Source organism: Glandiceps talaboti, chromosome 1 (assembly GCF_964340395.1).
Source record: "Glandiceps talaboti chromosome 1, keGlaTala1.1, whole genome shotgun sequence".
NCBI classification, from domain to species: Eukaryota; Metazoa; Hemichordata; class Enteropneusta; family Spengelidae; genus Glandiceps; species Glandiceps talaboti.
In genome coordinates this window covers 15,079,326-15,097,695 of record NC_135549.1, presented here as the reverse complement: position 1 = coordinate 15,097,695, position 18,370 = coordinate 15,079,326, and the positions used below count along the sequence as shown (strand labels likewise).

Below are 18,370 nucleotides of genomic sequence, written 5' to 3'. Positions count from 1 at the left end.
ACATTTGCCCTGCACACATGTTGTCAAGTCAAACATTCAAAATTTCATTTTGATGAGTGAAAAAAGAAAGTACAGGGTGTAGTTGTAAGAGTTTGTAATGTGCATGATAATGGTATGTTTCCAATGACTGTGGTGTTGCTGTCAAAAGTATTCCTCACTATGTGTTCTTGGCAATTAAGATTGTAGTATGTACATGTATATTCTGCATCCGCAGAAATGTGCATCACATAGTATTGAAGCTGTTACATACCAGGACATGTATACAGAAAATCACTAAGGAATTTAGTCTGCAAGGTACGCCATGACGGGGCGCCCTCACACATCGGCCAACCCCTACAACAGTGTGAGAGGAGGCCGGTGAGGGTGGAACGTCACGATGTATCTTGCAGTCTATAAAGAATTGTGTTCTGAAGTTTTCTGAAAATTCAAATTGGTATCATTATAAAAGATAGATGTTACGACATAGAACATTTTCTGTATTGCCTTTACAGAAGCTGAATAGAAGCCGAAGAAACTCTGATGCATTGGCCACAGTTCCTGCTTATCCAGACCACTCCATTGATAATATCAAACTTGATGAGGACATAAGGCTTTCAGAAAATACACCTATCGTGGCAACACCAGCCAGTTGATGATGTAGACTGCCACCATTATGTCTACAAGAGGCTGTCTCTGACTTTTGACACCCTGACCAATCAGCCAATCATTAGTCAGAATGGACCAATGCTGTAATTGGGGAGAAAACATGAGAATGTAGTAACAGACCGGGTAATCAACTACCAAGCTGAAAGCTTAGCAATCACTAACATTTGTGCAACTCTAACTTTGAAAATAACAATAACAGTCTTACATGATATTTTCATGTACACACAGTGCAAATGTGATGTAAATTATATAATACATGCATGCTTTGTTACATACCTCAATTAGAGATTTACTGCAAATGAATTAGTTGTCATAGATTAGTTTTGTGAGCTTAACTTAAAATGAAATAACGCTATGCACTGCATGTATGTACTTTGCACGTCTTTCTCGTTATAGTGCTGAAGAAATATTTTGACTGTTAATGATTTCAGCATCCTGACCACACATAGTATGGCTTTTAAACCTTGTATACATCCATGCTACTTTTGAGTTTTCATTGGACAGTTGATTAGAGTAAGATAAAACAAAGTGTGTGGCACATGTACGTAGAACATATGTATACAAGTATGCTTAAAATCTTCAATCATTGGTGACTTTGAAGTATGATATTTATAACATTTAGAAACATGCACGCAAAGCATGTGTAAAGATTGTTACTTTGTCACACCTTATTACAGCTTTGGAGATTTGATTTCCATGTAAATAGATCATTTGACATTAACAAATATTGAATCCAGATATGATATTACCAGTGACTAAGTAACTGCAAGTTACTGAATAATCTAACAATAATACTCACTCTTTAAGTTGATACTGTGGCAGTAAAGATATGGATGGAAAGTATAATCAAGTGAAATTATACACAGTATATTGTCACTAGATGAGTGTAATAAGTGGTGAAATAGTTGTCTCTCATCTTGATGAAATTGTGTGATATACACAACTAGAAATTTCACAGAATTCTAAATGGTGAAGTTAGCCATTTGCTTTCCACATGTTAGCCATGTGATTTTGAAATATTGCATGTGCCTTTCACATGTTGCCCATGTGCTTCCTGCATGTGGCTTGTGTTAAAGAGTTGCATGAAAATAGACTGTGCCTGCTTCTTGTCATCAGCTGCTGATACAATCTTGCAAGCATGAGCACTATCAGTGAATGCAACAAAAATTAATGTACATCACATCACTTTACACCATGTAGTCTACTGTAGGAGATACAAAGAATTACATATAGGAAAAGCAGAAATGTATGTTAGACTTCCGAGGTCTCACAAGAGTTCAGCAATTCTTGTAGATGTGGTGATTCTAAAACAGCATGTACTATAACATGTGTTCAATTTTTAAGCACAGAAAGGATTGTCCAAGTTTTTTTTCCAACTTTGAAGTGACCAAAGAATGCACAGTTGGTGTGATGATATTTATATCAAGATTGTCTTATTTCATGGAATGTTTTATTATTCGAAGAGACACAAAGAGGACTGTTCATATTTATATGTGTAGGAGTATTAGCAGAGTAGGTTGCTATGGAGTACAAACAGAATAGTTTTGATAAGCTGCCATGACAAGCCTGTTTATAGGTATGCTTGCAGATGCTGAATAAGGCCATGAAGCTAAACAAAATTGTATGGACCCGATTGCGCGAACAAAGAACATGTATAAAAGTTTGAGAAAAATGTCTCGAAAATGGCATGAAAATCAGAAATCCTTTGAAAATGACACAAGAATAGAGATGTCTTGACCCTCCCCCCCATGTCAAAATAACACATGTTTATCCTTAAGTTTCAAATTTTAAGTACAGAAATGTGGAAATAGATGTCTTGACACCCCCCCCCCCCCTGCCACCGCCACCACCATGATAAAATATTAACTTTAAAACCAACCCAGTGTATTTTTGCAAGATATATAATTGCGTTGCCTAGTAATGTGTCTTTATATTGAGGATGGTGCTTTAAAAAATGTTCAATAGTTTTGGAAACGGACAAGGCCATCGGTATTATGATGTAAAATTTTCTATTTGTGAGTTAAAATTGTACATGTGTGTGACAGTATAGAATGATAAGAGTGTGCAGTAGTACTGATATGTGTACACATGTAAATACTAAGATGTAGGTGTTATACTGCCCTCATTGGCAATTCATGTATCTGAAGATAAGAGATGTGAAATGATTATCAACCTACTGCTTTATCCAGAAAAGTTAGAATTCAATAATTGTTGACTATCTACCCAGAAGCAGTAGGTAAAAGGTTACCTGACTTGGTATTTTACAGGGGTTCCCTGCCATGATTACGATGTCAATCGAGATTCCAGCTTACTAAGATTGAAAGTACAAACTAAAACTGTTGTTGCAACACATTGATATAAGCTATGAATGGACATTATTTTAATTATACTCTCTATAGGGTGGCATTTCTGATAGCTAGTTTTCCTCAAGTGGCAACACACTGTCTTGATTACAGGGTGATTATATCCACACAACAGAGGCATCGCTATCACCCACTTGAGTAATCTATCCCATCCACCAATAGTTTTAGTTTGTGTCTCAAATGCCACTGTAGTGTGGTACAAGGAATGGAAATCTCAGTAAGTTTTACCAGATTTCTCCTTTGTGGGTTCCCAAAAATAGGAACAAAAAAGTTCCCAAACCTTAACGAAAATACTGATCTACATCTAGATATCAAGGCCTTCAATGTATTTATCAGACTACAGGAAAAAAAATATGATTTCAAAAATAGATCATAAAGAATGTATTTAATAAAAATTCTTTTGATTACTTGCCCTGAGAAATACTCCACAGTGAAACAGTACTAATATTTACAAGATTATGAAATATATACATTTTTGTAGACTAAGAAATGAACATTTTAAACCCCTAAAACACCTTCAAACGTTTGAAATGGCACTGTGAAAGGTGAACAAAATCCTGAAAATATCTTCAAAAACTTTCAAATGATTGTAAGATTTACATAAATGGATGAACCATAATGGTAAACTTTCAAAGACCTTCAAAATGTATAACTCTCCTTGGCTTTGATAAATGTCAATATTTGGATGACTTAATGAAAGTCACCGATGAGACTGTAGTAGTGCCAGCATTCCACATGTTATGATAGTAGGTGAACTTTATATTGTTTGGGAAATCCTTGCATTGTTCAGTTACTGCAATAGAGTTTGAACCACTAAAGATACAATATGCCATTCCAACTGATCAAATTGTAGTCGCCATACTGTAGAAAAACTGCAAGTGTAGCCAACACTCCCAAAATATTTCTTTGCCGAGATTTTCATTGTTCTACTAATAAGCAAAGAAGAAAATTCCCCTCATTTCAAACCCAAATCGTTCCCTTCCGTTTATAAATATAAGTTGCAATGTTATCTGTTTTGTACACACTCTAACCAAATGCCAGTGTATTTTCATTTACAGTAAAGTAGGAATAAAACTGAAATTATTTTGTACATATACAGTATGACTGTCAATGACTTCAAATACCAAAAACAAGGTGAAATGTACAATGTAGAAAAACAAATTTAGCCAATCTTATATGTTTGTTAGCACCAATATTAAAATCCACTGCCTTTTGACAACAAAAAATACTCAAGTTAGAGACATCAATGTGGCAATAGTAATTCTACACCCACTTCATACCTTGTTTGTGATCATATATTTACATTGTTTACTTTTTGATACTTGGGCAATTATTATTTCCAAACAAATGAGGAATGTGGTAAAAGAAATGAATATGTGATAGACTTGTATGATAAACATTAAAATAGCAATACTACTTTGATTTTTCAGTTGTGCCAGGTTTTTGATGTAGCACTTATTTATTTGTACAAATGCAGTCCTGTTGTCAGAAATTTCAGTTTGGGCCCAAACATAGAATACAAACCGTAACATCCAAGTAAAGTGTTTCCATTGTGGAACACAATTCATATCGAGTGTAAAGTATACTTTTTCCATTTGCTTATAGTTATGAGCCCATAATGTGTTCACTCTGAATGTGGCCAATCTGTAAACTGTTGCAGTGTAAAGCAAATACGTAGTAGATGACTACAGTCACGATTGTAAACATAGATGTCATAAAACATTGTTCACATCTTGCCAGAAGCTAAATATATACAGTGTATAAGGTTGTGATGTTACCATGGGGATTTTGAATTCATTATTTCCCCATTTGCGTGGATTGTAGGCTAAGTCCACTGGGTTGGCTTTCCATTTTCATTAAATAACAGGCAATATTGTTTCCAAATTGGTGAGAAAGAGCACATACCAGGTTTATAAAGTGAATGAAATTGTATTATTTTACACTAATATGAATGCTGTAAATGAGTGTGACACACAAAGTGCAGTCACTTTACTATGTGTATTACAGGCTGTAATGCATAGTCCTAGATATACGCATATTACAAGAAGTTCCGTGAGATTTGTCATGTGATGAAAACCTGGCACAGACTGAAAGTAGACTTCACTTTATTTCAATGTTCTTAACTCCAACATCATATTCAGATATTTCATATAGTATACTCATTATAATAGTGTAAAAAAATCTCTATTTTTAGTAGAAATTGTGTATAATATCTATTCTGGGAGTGAAAACAGGAAAACCAATGTATACAGTATATGTGTATGTAAAGCTTAGTCTATATACCGTATTCTGTGTGTGCTAATAATTGGGGCAATGGGTTGACGGAAGCAGATGTCAAGGTTATGATAATATTATGTGCAAATGTGTACCAGACTTAATTAGTAGATATGGTGAATAATTGATGGAGATTTAATAAAGTGTAATAAAATATATTAGAAAATGTCTGATCTCTACACGAGTTGATTTATTACCCCACCAATGAAGAGAGAGAGAGAGAGAGAGAGAGAGAGAGAGACAGACAGACAGACAGACAGACAGAGGCAGGCAGGCTGACACAGAAAGACAGAAACAGAGATACAGACAGATAGTGAGAAAGAAACTGAGAGTGTGTGTAAAACTGAGTGTTAAAGAGGCTGGAGAAAGGTTATGAATTCAGTACTGTTTGTTTATTTGTTTGTCATTTGTTACCGGTAGCACAATATCTGAAAAGGTTATGGGTGGATTTCAATTTTACATTGTGGTAAGGTTGTCTATAAGATATAGAGAGTTTAACTAGATTTTGGTGGGAATTTGTAGTTACCATGTCAACCGAAATTAAAGAAATTAAGCATTTTTGTCAAAATAGCACATAAATTACACGTATTGCCTTACCATGTCATGGTGAAATGTTTAATTCCATATAGCCCTAACCTGGTTCTTTAATGTGCTGGATCCAAGGTTTTTAAAAAATTGGAGTGGTAACCATGGCAATCACAAATTGAAAAATTATGCCTTTTGTCAACAAGAAGTAAATTGTGTATCCAAGGGCAGTTGTGAGTGATAAAAGTAGAAGCCAAGGGCACCCCAGGAATGTCTTGTATAGTCTCCATGGTTACTAAAACGTTGCCGCTGCCAGAGATTGTATTCACCCAAGAAGTACTGTGTTGGTAGAGGTATGTACTCTAGTGAGTCCCCTCACCTCCATTTCATGACAACATGACCATACATACATACCATACCATAACATACTTCAAATACATGTACAGTGCAAAATACTTTGTCCACACAAACTTTGAAACCTTGCCATCAGTATGTAATTATACATGCAAATCACTGTACATCCCATACTTTTAACAGCCTCATATATTGTCTCTACATGCAAATTTTGCAACCTTGTCATCAGTATGTAAATTAAGTATACATGCAAATCACTCACTGTACATCCCATACTTTTCATAAATCCATATACTTTATCCACATGTGCAAACTCTGACACTTTACCGTGGTATACAAATAGAGTAATTGTACATGCAAATCACACGAGCTCACTGTACGTCCCATACTTTTCATAGCTCAATACACTTTATTCACATGTAAACTCTGACCATGGAAGTAGAACCCCCATGGTATGCAAATAGGATAATTAAAAATGCAAATCACCATACACCACATGCCATACTTTTCATACCTCATATACTTTGTCTAAATTGCAGTTAGTATGCAAATCAGTTACCTATACATATAAATTGTCATACATCACATACGATTTTCATAGTCATATGACAATTTGTTTCAGTAAATGGCATTAGCTTGTTGTAATAATCATGTACAAGTGTTCATACAAACATTTCTAGTTCTACCTACACTACACTAAATTTGAAAGTATAATATGCAATGTGCAAAGATCAATATAAGAACATGGTGAACACTGGATTGAATGGGATGGTTGTAGATGTTGGTCACACAGCTAGAGACTGTTGTGGAATGGATAACCAACAATATCAGAGACTCACACAGAATGAAGCCATGTTGTTCTATTGCCCAGATTGTGAGGAAGATTCAGATTGAGTAGAGTTATAGTTAAGTTACTGCAAATTCTTAAAACAACTGTCATGTACTGGTAATCAATGAAAGACTGAACTACAATGTAGTCAAAGAATAACATATACGGTATGTAGTATAAACGTTGAAAAATAATGTAATAAAAATACAAATTGATTTACCATTATTCCTCGTATTGTTTTCTCTTGTTACTGATACAACTTGGCATCAGCCTTTAGTCCAGCATTTGCTTTCCTCGCTGATGACCTTGACTACACTATAGATACGTTTGCACTAAACAACAGCAACACGCCATCTACCAGCACTGCACTAAAAACAACAGCATACGATCACTTACTAGTCACCACACAGAACCACACATCAGAACTCTCACAAAAGGGAAACACACACCCAAAAACAATGAAAGCAATGGGAAACGAGAAACGAGCTAAAGGCAATCATGGTCAGATTTGAAAATATAATATGTGTAATGTGCAAAAATCATTATAAGAATGGTGAACATAGATTGAATGCACAGCAGTGTGCTCTCGAAGCCAATTTGATGTGCCACTGGCACACACAATGTCTACTGACACACCAAAATTTAGTGTTCCCCTATCTCTTACTATTTCCATTATGTGTACTTCTCTATCATGGTTGAATATAGAAATTATGACACTTGTTTCTTTGAGGAAAAGCAATGCTGCCTTCCTGGTTCTCCCCATCTGGTAAGCTATCTCAGTCTGCATAATGTCATAAGATGATGAAGCATATCTGTGTGGAGACATTGCTCGGCAAGACGGTTCCTTATCTTGCCAGACTGGCCTGGTTCAATATGCTCTTGATAGTCTGTGGATGATACACATTCTCTCTGGGTTGTTACTGATGTCCCATCAAAGGTGGACCTTCCAGTCGTCTCAAACAGTAAATTATCCCACCATTACATTTACCTAGTACAGCTGTCAGAACACAGACCCTCCACCAACTTGGTTGGTGGAGGGTCTATGGTCAGAACTACCATTCTTCAGTACATCATTTCTCATAATGCGTTTATGTCCATACCAATTATTATTGCGTTCGCTGGGTATCATTGATTCTTGGCCACCATCTAACTATTTAGAGGACGTTCGATAAAGACAGACTTTCAAAATGACCAATCGGCCACTGCACCATCAAGGAGGGAAAACTCAGTAACAAAACTGTGACGTAGTTGACTTTTACTTTATTCAAACAAATACTCTTTTTCATAACATAGAACCTCTAGAATTAATAACAAAATAGTAAATAACCATAACATCTCCACAAAATATCTTTCAAAAACAGTTATTTTCACAAAAACACTTTTGCCACATTATGTTTTTCAAGAGAAAGAAAAATGTCATCCTTATTAATAACATATGTTTTACACAAATCTTTTGGCAGTTACATAGCCGCAACCTGAGATCACACATGCATGTTTGTAGTCTAGTTGGAATTATAGGATAGGCTCGATTTTCTACAATCTCTCTCTCCACTGTATAGTCAAATTTCTTCCTTTAGCAGAACATTCCGTTCTTACCACCGACAGTGGCAGTTAAATGTTATTGGAGAGTTGATATCAATGTGACGACATATTTTGTTCTCACATGACTTACTCTAAGCCTGTCGGTTGAGTTTCTAGTAAACTAAGCAAAGTATCCAATTAAAATGGCCTGTCAGTGTGTGTGATGAATTACTACTGACATGCACTGTTCACCCTTTCCCCAGCAGGAGATTAAGAGCTAGATTTTCAGTAGATTTTGTCCGTTTGACTATATGTGGAGAGAGATTATAGAATATGAAGCCCAATGAATAGCAACTAGACCATATCAAGAATGGCAGTATTAATAGTTTACCTTTGGTAGAATGGATTGATTCAAGGCACATAAATGTACGCCAAGTTATACAAATGATACACACAAAAGGTGAAAATAAGATACATTGTACAATATCATGTACATTAAACAAAGTGAACACATAACAGAATACAATTTCCTTCATCCATATTTCTGCTTACTTGGCTAACAAGTCTGATCTCTTACTGATTCAGAATTAGTTTGAACTTTGACCTTTGTATTTAATAAAGCAAGGCCTGCCTTCAAGTGGTTTCTTCTTCCATAAACTACAATGAAAGCCAGTTGAAAGGACATAAAACATTATCTGGCTCAAAAAAACCTTACTAGCATTACTACATTATATCTGGCTCAACAAAAATCTTAGCATGAGTTAAACACTGCTTCTTTTCATCATATGGCAGGACAAAACTCTTACCAGCATCGCTACATATTCTCTGCATGAGCCACCATTATCTCAGCAGATTGTTACCAAATCATATACATTGTAACAAAGTATACTTTTTTTTACACATATCAATATATTAACATGTACCAATGTTGCATTAGATGACAAATTTTAAGCATTCAGCCTTTGAAAACGATATACGCTACAATAATTGTTATTGCTTTTTGGTTTAATAAGTTATATGATAGGCCTCATGTGTGAGGAGAGAACACTATTCTCAGAATGCAGTGAGAGAACACTATTCTCAGAATGCAGTGAGAGAACACTATTCTCAGAATGCAGTGAGAGAACACTATTCTCAGAATGCAGTGAGAGAACACTATTCTCAGAATGCAGAGAGAGAACACTATTCTCAGAATGCAGAGAGAGAACACTATTCTCAGAATGCAGTGAACAGCACCCAAAATATCTCATTTTTAAACTGTCAAAAAAATTTCTTGTTCTACCTTTTTCAGACTGTAGAACTTTAGGCAGTGTGGTAAAAATGAAGTCGAAACAAACTAATATTACGTCAGCTGCCATTATATATAGTAGTAAATGGCATTGATGACGTACAAGGCAGTACTCATATAAATATTTCTTGTTCTACCTTTTTCAGACTAGAACTTTAGGTAGTGTAGTAAAAATGAAGTCAAAACAAACTAATCCTTATATCAACTGTAAATGGCAGTGTTCTATAAACATTTCTTGTTCCATCTTTTTAAGACTAGAACTTAAGGCAGTGTGGTCAAATTAAGTCAAAACAAAATACCTCTTACATCAGCTGCCAATATAATAGTAAATAGCATTGGTTTGCAGAGATGATGTATATAAAGGCAGTGTGCATAAAAATACAAATGTCAATATTAATTTATCTGATAGAATACTAATGACCATTTCATCTCTTTATATAGGCTGTGGTGATAAAGCTTGCACAGGTTTTGGATTCTTCTTGAAATGATACACATAAGCTGTGAAAATGGGATCTTTAACCATATCACAACTGTATTGAAAAAAAACAAAAAACAAAACCAAAAAAAACTTGCATCTCAACTTTCACAAAGTATTTACTTGTTAAACTAAACACCCTAAGTCACATACCATTTGTCCCAAATCATTTATTTGGGCATGTTCCAGAGTATGGTGACTGTCCATACACATATGGAGTGATTTCTCTCCATAGTGTTACACAAACAATGAATAATGGATCTATTTTTTCTGATTCCTTCACCATTACATGCATAACACCCAACCAAACAATAACAGACAACAGTTGGTTTAGAAATTAATACCAGAATGAAAACAATAACTCATTATGACCAGACCAGAAATGGCTTACGTACTTGACAGACATTACTGCAAATACTGAGACTATGTTTTACAACATAAAACAACCAGCTTGCAACATGTCAATCACTCAACAAGACCATAACCATTAAATCCACAGCTTCCTGATCTTGGAGAGTTGACAAATGGAAGCATCATTTCCACAGCCATCGTACCATCACCTGCAGCACAGTTCTCACTACAGTAGATATTCACTTTGAAATCTGTGGTCAACCACTCCCCTTTGATACCACAACTTTGACACTTGATATCAGGCATTACATTACGGATCAGGACATTGCTCAAATCAGACAAAATGTTTTCTTCAATTCGTCTCTTGCCTGTGAATAAATAAGTGAAAAGGGTGATTTTATAGCTTTATCTGTAATTTACCATAATACAAATTCTGCTAACAATATCATGAGTTAATTTGTTTGTAACAAATTTTCTGCCTGTTCCAGTAGACAGATTATGTAACACTATGACAGAACCCCATGATGCAAGAGTACAAGTGTGGTGTACCCTGGATATCTGCATGTAGTAGCTTTCATGAGTGTAGTGAGTGAAGGTGTAACAGAAAATACCACAAGCACGACTGGAAATACCCCTGAGTACCTACATTGGCATTCACGCATCATGGAATCTGTTAACAGTGTTATTATTACACATGTTTATCCAGAACAAAATAATACTGTGTGATCATACGACTTCATCTACAAAGAATGATTTTGCATTCATTTGCATATCATTTGCATACATACATGTAATGATGTTTTCAGTATTGCAATGCAATGCAAATACCAGTCATATTCACACACACACCAGTGCAAGTAATCACTAGCACCATATGTACATTTGTAATAATAATAATGTTCCTTGGCTTACTATACTCTTCCCATACATAGCACTGAACAACTCTCAGCACTTGTTATGCCATTTATACACATTGCTAGTGAGTCAAATTTAGAACAAGAAGTTGACTTATTCTCATACACGCTTACAGTAATGCATGTACAGCAGACATCATGGTGTCGACTGAACAGACGACTCTTATTCAGTGACATGTCTAGGTTGTAAAATGCTATTTCAGGTAACAGAAATTTGTAGGACAAGGTACTTGCAATCTATCATCATGGAGAAACTGACTCAGAGCAATTAAATGTTTCACTCTGTTACCCACGCCAATGTGAAAATAGCTCTAATGTTTAGAGAAGTTGAGGTAGTGATGCAGCGGTATGCACAAAGCTAGAAATATACCTCGATATGATACATGTTGTAACTTACCTAGGAATTTGACGACCACTTCAGTAGTTGTGCCCATATCGTATTCATATCTAATTGATGAGATATCCTCTGTACAGTATTTGCTTAGCTTCTCTGTCATGGGTTTGTCACCTGACATCAGTTCATCTTCACGTGGGTCATAGAACGATGTAACTCTGATTGTTCCATCTGTCTCTCTCACTTGTTGTAGAAAAGCTGCAAATATTGAATCCTGCAAAGATAAAAATCAAATAAAAGTACCTATTTATAATTTACCATGCATCAAATCCTAGAAGTTAACCTCCGCTGACTCCATTCAACTGATCTACTGACTCAAAAGGTAAAGTCTAGTCAAACTTACTTCTACCTTTAGTACTCTTGTATTGATTACTGCTATCAACGAAAAGTCTAGTCAGGCTTATTTCTGCCTTTAATACAAATGTAATTGACTACTATTATGAACTCACATATGATTTTTGGGTTATAAAATAGCACCTTAGTAACTTACTCAACTTTGAAATATTGTAAAAAAGCCATTTTGCACTTGACATGTGTTTGGCCATGGGAGATTTCCCGCAAGGGTTCACGGGAAAATCTCTGGTAATGACATCACATTACCACACTCTCTTTGCCTTGTAAAGATATATGAACGGGTAAATGTGATGCCATCACCTGAAGTGTGCATTAAACCCTTGCTAGAAATTCCCAAAATGGCTGAATGTGGATGAAAAGCACCCAAACACCCTTACCAAACTAGGAGCCTGTCCTTCTAATGATGACGACACTGATTCTTCAACTGAAGGTCTGTTTGAACTCTTTTTCTTCTTGATGATAAAGTGACTCAAATGTCCACAGCATTCCATCCACACTCTACGTAGTATCTTGTCTAAATCTCTAAATGTTGCATTGAGTGGTAAACCAAGGAGTAACTCAAATGCACCTACAATCAAATCAAGTAAACAATCCAAATGATTAAGTCATTGAAGAGATAGGCAATAGAAGAAACTGTAACTTAGAAAACTGTATGGATAATTTCCCAAAAAGATCATCCAAAACTTTCCGACTCGCATACAATCCTTTTTTTTTCCTATGGATATAATTGTATGTTCTTTGTCAAACATGCAATGTCTTACTGCAAAAGTCAATATTTCCTAATGCTGGCCAGTGTCTTGACCAGTCAGGATGCAAGGTTGGAGACAAGCAATGGATAATTTACAAAACAGTGAGGAAGGAGTGCTAAAATGTCAGCCTCCCTAACACCATCAAAATTCACATCGGACTTTGAATTTATCACATTCTTGGGGGTCCCTAAATGCTGTTATTCGAGGGCAAAGTATACACTTTCTGGTAAAATTATATATCTTTGTAAAACATCACTTACCACTCCACTGTGTACTCTGTACCTGTACAAGGAAAGCATTTGGCTCACCGTCTTCACACCAGCACTGGTCGATATGTTTATTCTTCTGTCTTTTGGCAATAGTTGTATTACACTTATTACATTGCATAGGAACAAATCTGAATGGATCGATGGTTTTTGCAGCTACTGTGAAATGTACAATATATTAGAACATAACAGTTGTTTTATCTTTTCATTTTTTTCCCATTCTTTTTATTTCAAAATTTAGGCAAAATGAAAAAAATCAATGTGAGTGTATCTTCATGTAGTTTTCCCCTTAATCCTATTTTCATAGTCATACTGTCAACAGTTGACACAACACACTGGTCTGCGATACCAGATTCCTCACTATCCAGTGGTTTTGTTAAGGGTGGTAAGCAGGTTAAATCTACCAGGGTTCCCAGTAATTTTACTGGGGCTTCCAAAACAACATTAATGTAGAGTGTCTGGGGAAACTATGCAACTTTTACCCCATTCCTCCTTTCTGTTACCAGGGTTCCCCAACCTTAGCAAAAACACTGCTATCTGTGCTAGTTTTGAAAGCTTTTACTCTATTGGAATGACGTACATTTATTTAGCCTGCATACTATTCAACACACAAGCACAATGACATATACATTGAACCTTCACTGCAAAAGTTGATGACTGTGCCAGTATATTATCATTTTTATGTGTAGTTTTTCTTATCGCACTACAGTACTACGCTGATAATACAACATCCAAACAGTAGTTTATTGCTATGAAATGATCAAGACATTACAAATTTCTCAACTAAATTCACCTTTCTTCCCTTTGGCCCCCTTCTTCACCATGCCATTATTTTCATCACTGCCTTTCTGCAATCTCTTGACAAGCTCCATCTTGTTGCCCTGAATGGAAAGTTTCTTCGCTTTCAGTCTATCTTTTAATTTATTGACTGATATTTCAGCCAGTTCTAATCGTTCCACTAACTCTACTTTCTTACCACTTACAGGATACCCTTTTGCTCTCAGTTTTTCTCTTAACTTTGGTGTTGTAAATGACTCATATGACTTGCTGGATTGTGCCATCTTCTGTGGAAACATTAACAAAAGTAGTAGTGAAGTTACCTTATTGGAATCTAGTTTTTGAAGTGACTACATAGCTTTTGTCCAAATAACTCAGACGTCATCAGCGTAGTGATGTTATGCCATTTGGTCAGATGACCTCTAATGGATACACCTGATAGACTATTGTAAATAGGTGGAAGATGGTATCCAAAGTCACGGTTGAGGGACAGCTGGTATTCTCTAATTTCGATGGATTCTGTTATTTTCCTAGGCCAGTAGTTGTCTTCTCTGCCCATCTCTGTTGTTATGGTGTGTCCTGTGGCTTTCATATGCTCCCCTACAGCTGTGAGAGAGCCTTTTTGCACAACATCTGATGATCATTGCACTGATGACATCTGAGTGATTTGGACAAAAGCTGTGTAGTCACTTCAAAGACTAGATTCCAATAAGGTAACTTCACTACTGGTATTACTACTATATAAAATGGATTCAAGTATCAATTTATATTCTACTACTAAAGACAGTTGTACACACTATACGGTAATACTTATATATAACTTGACTCTAAGGTCGTCTATAAATGACGTGTGTGTGTGTGTGTGTGTGTGTGTGTGTGTGTGTGTGTGTGTGTGTGTGTGTGTGTGTGTGTGTGTGTGCGCGTGTGTGCATGTGTGTGTGTGTGCTTTTCAAGCAGGAATCTACATGACTTGTAAATAATGGTGATCTGAACTTGAGATGCGTAAATGCTTACAAACTGACAATGGTGCAATGCACCGTGTGTCAACAACAACAAAAACTGGTCTTCATATGAACACACCAATCAAAGAACTATGATTGAACTTGTCATGACTAGACTAGTAAATGATCAATACAACATGTCTCAAGGTTTGAAAAAACTAACAGATAAATATTACCGGTAGTAATCACACAAATAAATCAATCTTCTATGGGTTGATTAGTAGTGGTAGTGCTTATAATAAGTGCAATATCACACTGTCCCAAAACTTTGCCTTGCCTTGCCTAACTTAAAACACTGACTCTGACTGCATTAAGACACTTTGGTGGGTTGCTTCCCTCCCTCTGGTATTGAAAGCTATCAATATCCTTCAATTACACTAGGTTACAATAGTCAAGCAAACATTGTAATAACTTTCCCACCACAGCCAACTAATTTCAAAAGAATTACTAACAGCCCGGAATTCTTTGGATACACATGAGTCTGCTTTATGTTAAGTGTAAATTGTGTTATTGACTTAAAGTTTAGGTACAGTACAAGCCAGGGAGTGAAAGACATCTACCCTTCAGCCAAAGGTCAATCCATTCAGACACCACCAAATCATCAATACATGATTCCTATTAACATATGTTTTACATGTAGGTGCACTGATAAGTGCCTTGACTTGTGCAACATTCACATGACGAACATCGTTGAGAGGATCAAGTGTAATCACCTAAATAGTAGTCTATGCTTATTATAGTACCATGTAAATCAAAATTATAATTTTAATGTATCACTAGAAATAAAGCATTCAAATTAGTAACATACACCAAACATTTTTGACCCCGTCAGACGTCTTGGTAGATATGATTTTTTGAAAACATGTTTACCCACCCCACCCCTCCCAAGAAAGAAAGGAATAAAAAAATATTTAAAAATAAAACACAAGTTTGAAAATTGATCAGTATTGCACCATCAATCTAGTTATCTTATATCTTGTAAATGTTAGAATGTTTGGTGAAGATTGCTGCAAACAAGTATTTCAAAATGTTTCTTTTCACTACAAAATGTCCATTTACCAGCATTAAAAAATGTATGCTTCAATATATTGACAAAATATAGGACTGAACTGCTCAAGTAATTTTATAGCAAGCATGGTCAAAATACAGAAAAGTGAATATTTCACCCTAAATAGTTTTTTGTTTCTTCAATTATTGGTTTTAATTTTTCCGAGATTTGCCCCCAAAAAAATAATTAGTTATTTTTTGTGCAAAACCTGGAAATAAAAAGCTAACCAACAACAAATATGGCTATATTGCAGCTATGTAAATATAAACTACATGTATATTGGCGATGATAAATTGAAACCGGCAAGCATTGTACAGGCCGATACCTCAGACCACTATAGAGCACTCTAGTGGTCATAGTGGTCTGTGCCCTGTAAAGTTTTATTTATTCTTGGACAATGGGTTGCCTGAACAATGACCTCAACTTTTTGTTGCCTAAACAATGACCGCAACTTGTATGTTGCTAAAAGTTTATACTGGTCGCAACCTTTGGTGTGTGGGATTGTTTTTTTTTGGGGGGGAGGAGCAATACAGTATTAGGTACATGTATATATCTTCTCCTGTAATATATCGACTGGGTGTGTCTGTACAGCTTGTCCGCTATGTACCAATTTACGTTCAAGTTACATCAAACTCTTGGCATAAAATTGGATGTATGTATGTATGACGGGGTCGTGCCTCGAGACAACGCATGCACATCCAGAAAGGGGAAGAGGGATGTATTTCCTGTCGCGCTCTTATCCATGTATACATCATGTACAGACAGTCATACATACAACATGTCTCATTGCTACCAAGCTGAAGAGCCAATGGCGATGCGATATAATGGCGGGAATTCTTGACGGCTGAAATTATGTATGTACGTACATCAGTACGTATGTAACTTGTAATGTAAGGTAACGCACGACTCTCCCCCGTATAGTACGCTCTACAAATCCGTAAAAACTGAATGAATGTACATACATTTTTAGCTTGAAATCAACCCAGAGTTAGTGCCCAATAGGTTTGTTACCTTGCTTTGGTGTTGGCAAATCTGAAAACGGTGTCAACGGGTTGTTTTGGTGAGCTGAGTAAAGTGCACCAACCTCCACGTGTCTCTATACACAGCACTGCGCAGCGGAAGTGTCTGTGCACAAACAGGAAGTAATGTATATGAGTGATATTATTATAAATACCAAAATAGTGTCCACCAGAAATTTATTGATAAAATATCCGTGCTTAAAAAAATTGGCCAGAAAACTAGAGAGCGAGCGCATACTTCCACAAAATACCAAAAAAGGACGATAAAAATAAATCTTCCATATGTACGATTACATTCAAAATTAAGTGTTTGAGGGCGGCATTTTTTGTAAACGTAACATACACATGCATTGTACTAATGCATTGATTGTGCTACAGTTGTAACCATGGTAACAGCAACATGGAATATAATATTGTCGTCCTTGAAATGCATGCAAAATGTTATACATGTATAAAAAGAATACCTTTTTTTTTCTTCATTTGAATAAGTAAATATGCATGGCTAGTCCTTTCACACAAATGTAAGAGATGATTTTATAAAAATACTTTTAGGGAAATACTGGGCAAACAGTGAGTGAGCGTGTGTTCCATCTCTGAATTTTTTTACAAAATGTGTATACGTTTTGATATGAACTAAACTATATAAAATGAAAAAATAATTAGTGAGCTTTGTTTGCGAGACTGTAGGAGACCGCATAACAAAACGATTTAGCTGTGGTACACAATGGGCCTGCTATGATTAAGTGGCTATTTATAGAACATGTCACACAATATGATATGCATATGTTCAGATATGAGAAGACGACGACGACGACGACAACGATGACAACAACACCTACACTTATAACTCATTTAACACATTAGTATGTTTCAATTTTACAATTAAGATTATTGCTATTGTTATATTTTATTATTTTTTTTTTTTTTTTTTTATTTCTTAATGTATATTTTAAATTTCTTTTATGTTACTTTTTTCGTCTGTTCTTTGTAACCTTTAGTAATTCCTCTGGGAATTATTATGTGTTCGAATAAATTACCGAGTACAATATAATATCACTTGTTATGTCTGTGATAATATGAGTAACAGTACACACCATATTTGTCTCCTTTGGAAAAAACCTGTCAGATCCATGCATATGTTGAAATATCTTCATGAGTAAACCTACCTACTTAAAGAAAAACTCAGTATTTTGGCCCTTTGCTCAAGGAATTCCATAGGAAAT

At 35.6% G+C, this 18,370-nt stretch overlaps 2 protein-coding genes across 6 annotated transcripts in view; one reads left to right on the top strand and one right to left on the bottom strand.

Moving 5' to 3' along the window:
- The window catches only part of LOC144439603 (6-phosphofructo-2-kinase/fructose-2,6-bisphosphatase-like), a 32,720-nt gene extending 27,280 nt beyond the window's left edge, over positions 1-5,440 (top strand). For all 4 annotated transcript variants that reach the window (XM_078128867.1, XM_078128868.1, XM_078128870.1 and 1 more), the window contains one exon: positions 492-5,440. In XM_078128867.1, coding sequence (XP_077984993.1) covers positions 492-632 — 141 coding nt within the window. In that variant the 3' untranslated portion in view covers positions 633-5,440. The remainder of the gene's footprint in view (positions 1-491) is intronic.
- Positions 5,441-8,270: 2,830 nt separating this feature from the next.
- Positions 8,271-17,239, bottom strand: LOC144437503 (uncharacterized). Of its 2 annotated transcripts, none has more exons than XM_078126448.1 (6): positions 17,140-17,239; positions 14,096-14,366; positions 13,297-13,461; positions 12,665-12,855; positions 11,937-12,147; positions 8,271-10,993 (listed from the first exon to the last, which is right to left on the bottom strand). In XM_078126448.1, the coding sequence occupies exons 2-6, from the start codon at positions 14,361-14,363 to the stop codon at positions 10,740-10,742; spliced, it is 1,089 nt and encodes a 362-aa protein (XP_077982574.1). In that variant the 5' UTR covers positions 14,364-14,366; positions 17,140-17,239; the 3' UTR covers positions 8,271-10,739. The 2 variants fall into 2 exon arrangements, with proteins under 2 accessions (XP_077982574.1, XP_077982578.1); XM_078126452.1 differs by having other exon boundaries at positions 14,279-14,366.
- Between the last annotated feature and the right edge of the window lie 1,131 nt (positions 17,240-18,370).

Excerpts from the sequence above, each read along its gene's own strand:
- LOC144437503 (XM_078126448.1), bottom strand. The coding sequence starts at position 14,363 with ATGGCACAATCCAGCAAGTCATATGAGTCATTTACAACACCAAAGTTA. Across the intron at positions 13,462-14,095 it reads GGGGGCCAAAGGGAAGAAAG|TAGCTGCAAAAACCATCGAT; the intron begins GTGAATTTAGTT and ends TACATTTCACAG. Across the intron at positions 10,994-11,936 it reads AGTGGTCGTCAAATTCCTAG|GCAAGAGACGAATTGAAGAA; the intron begins GTAAGTTACAAC and ends ATTTATTCACAG.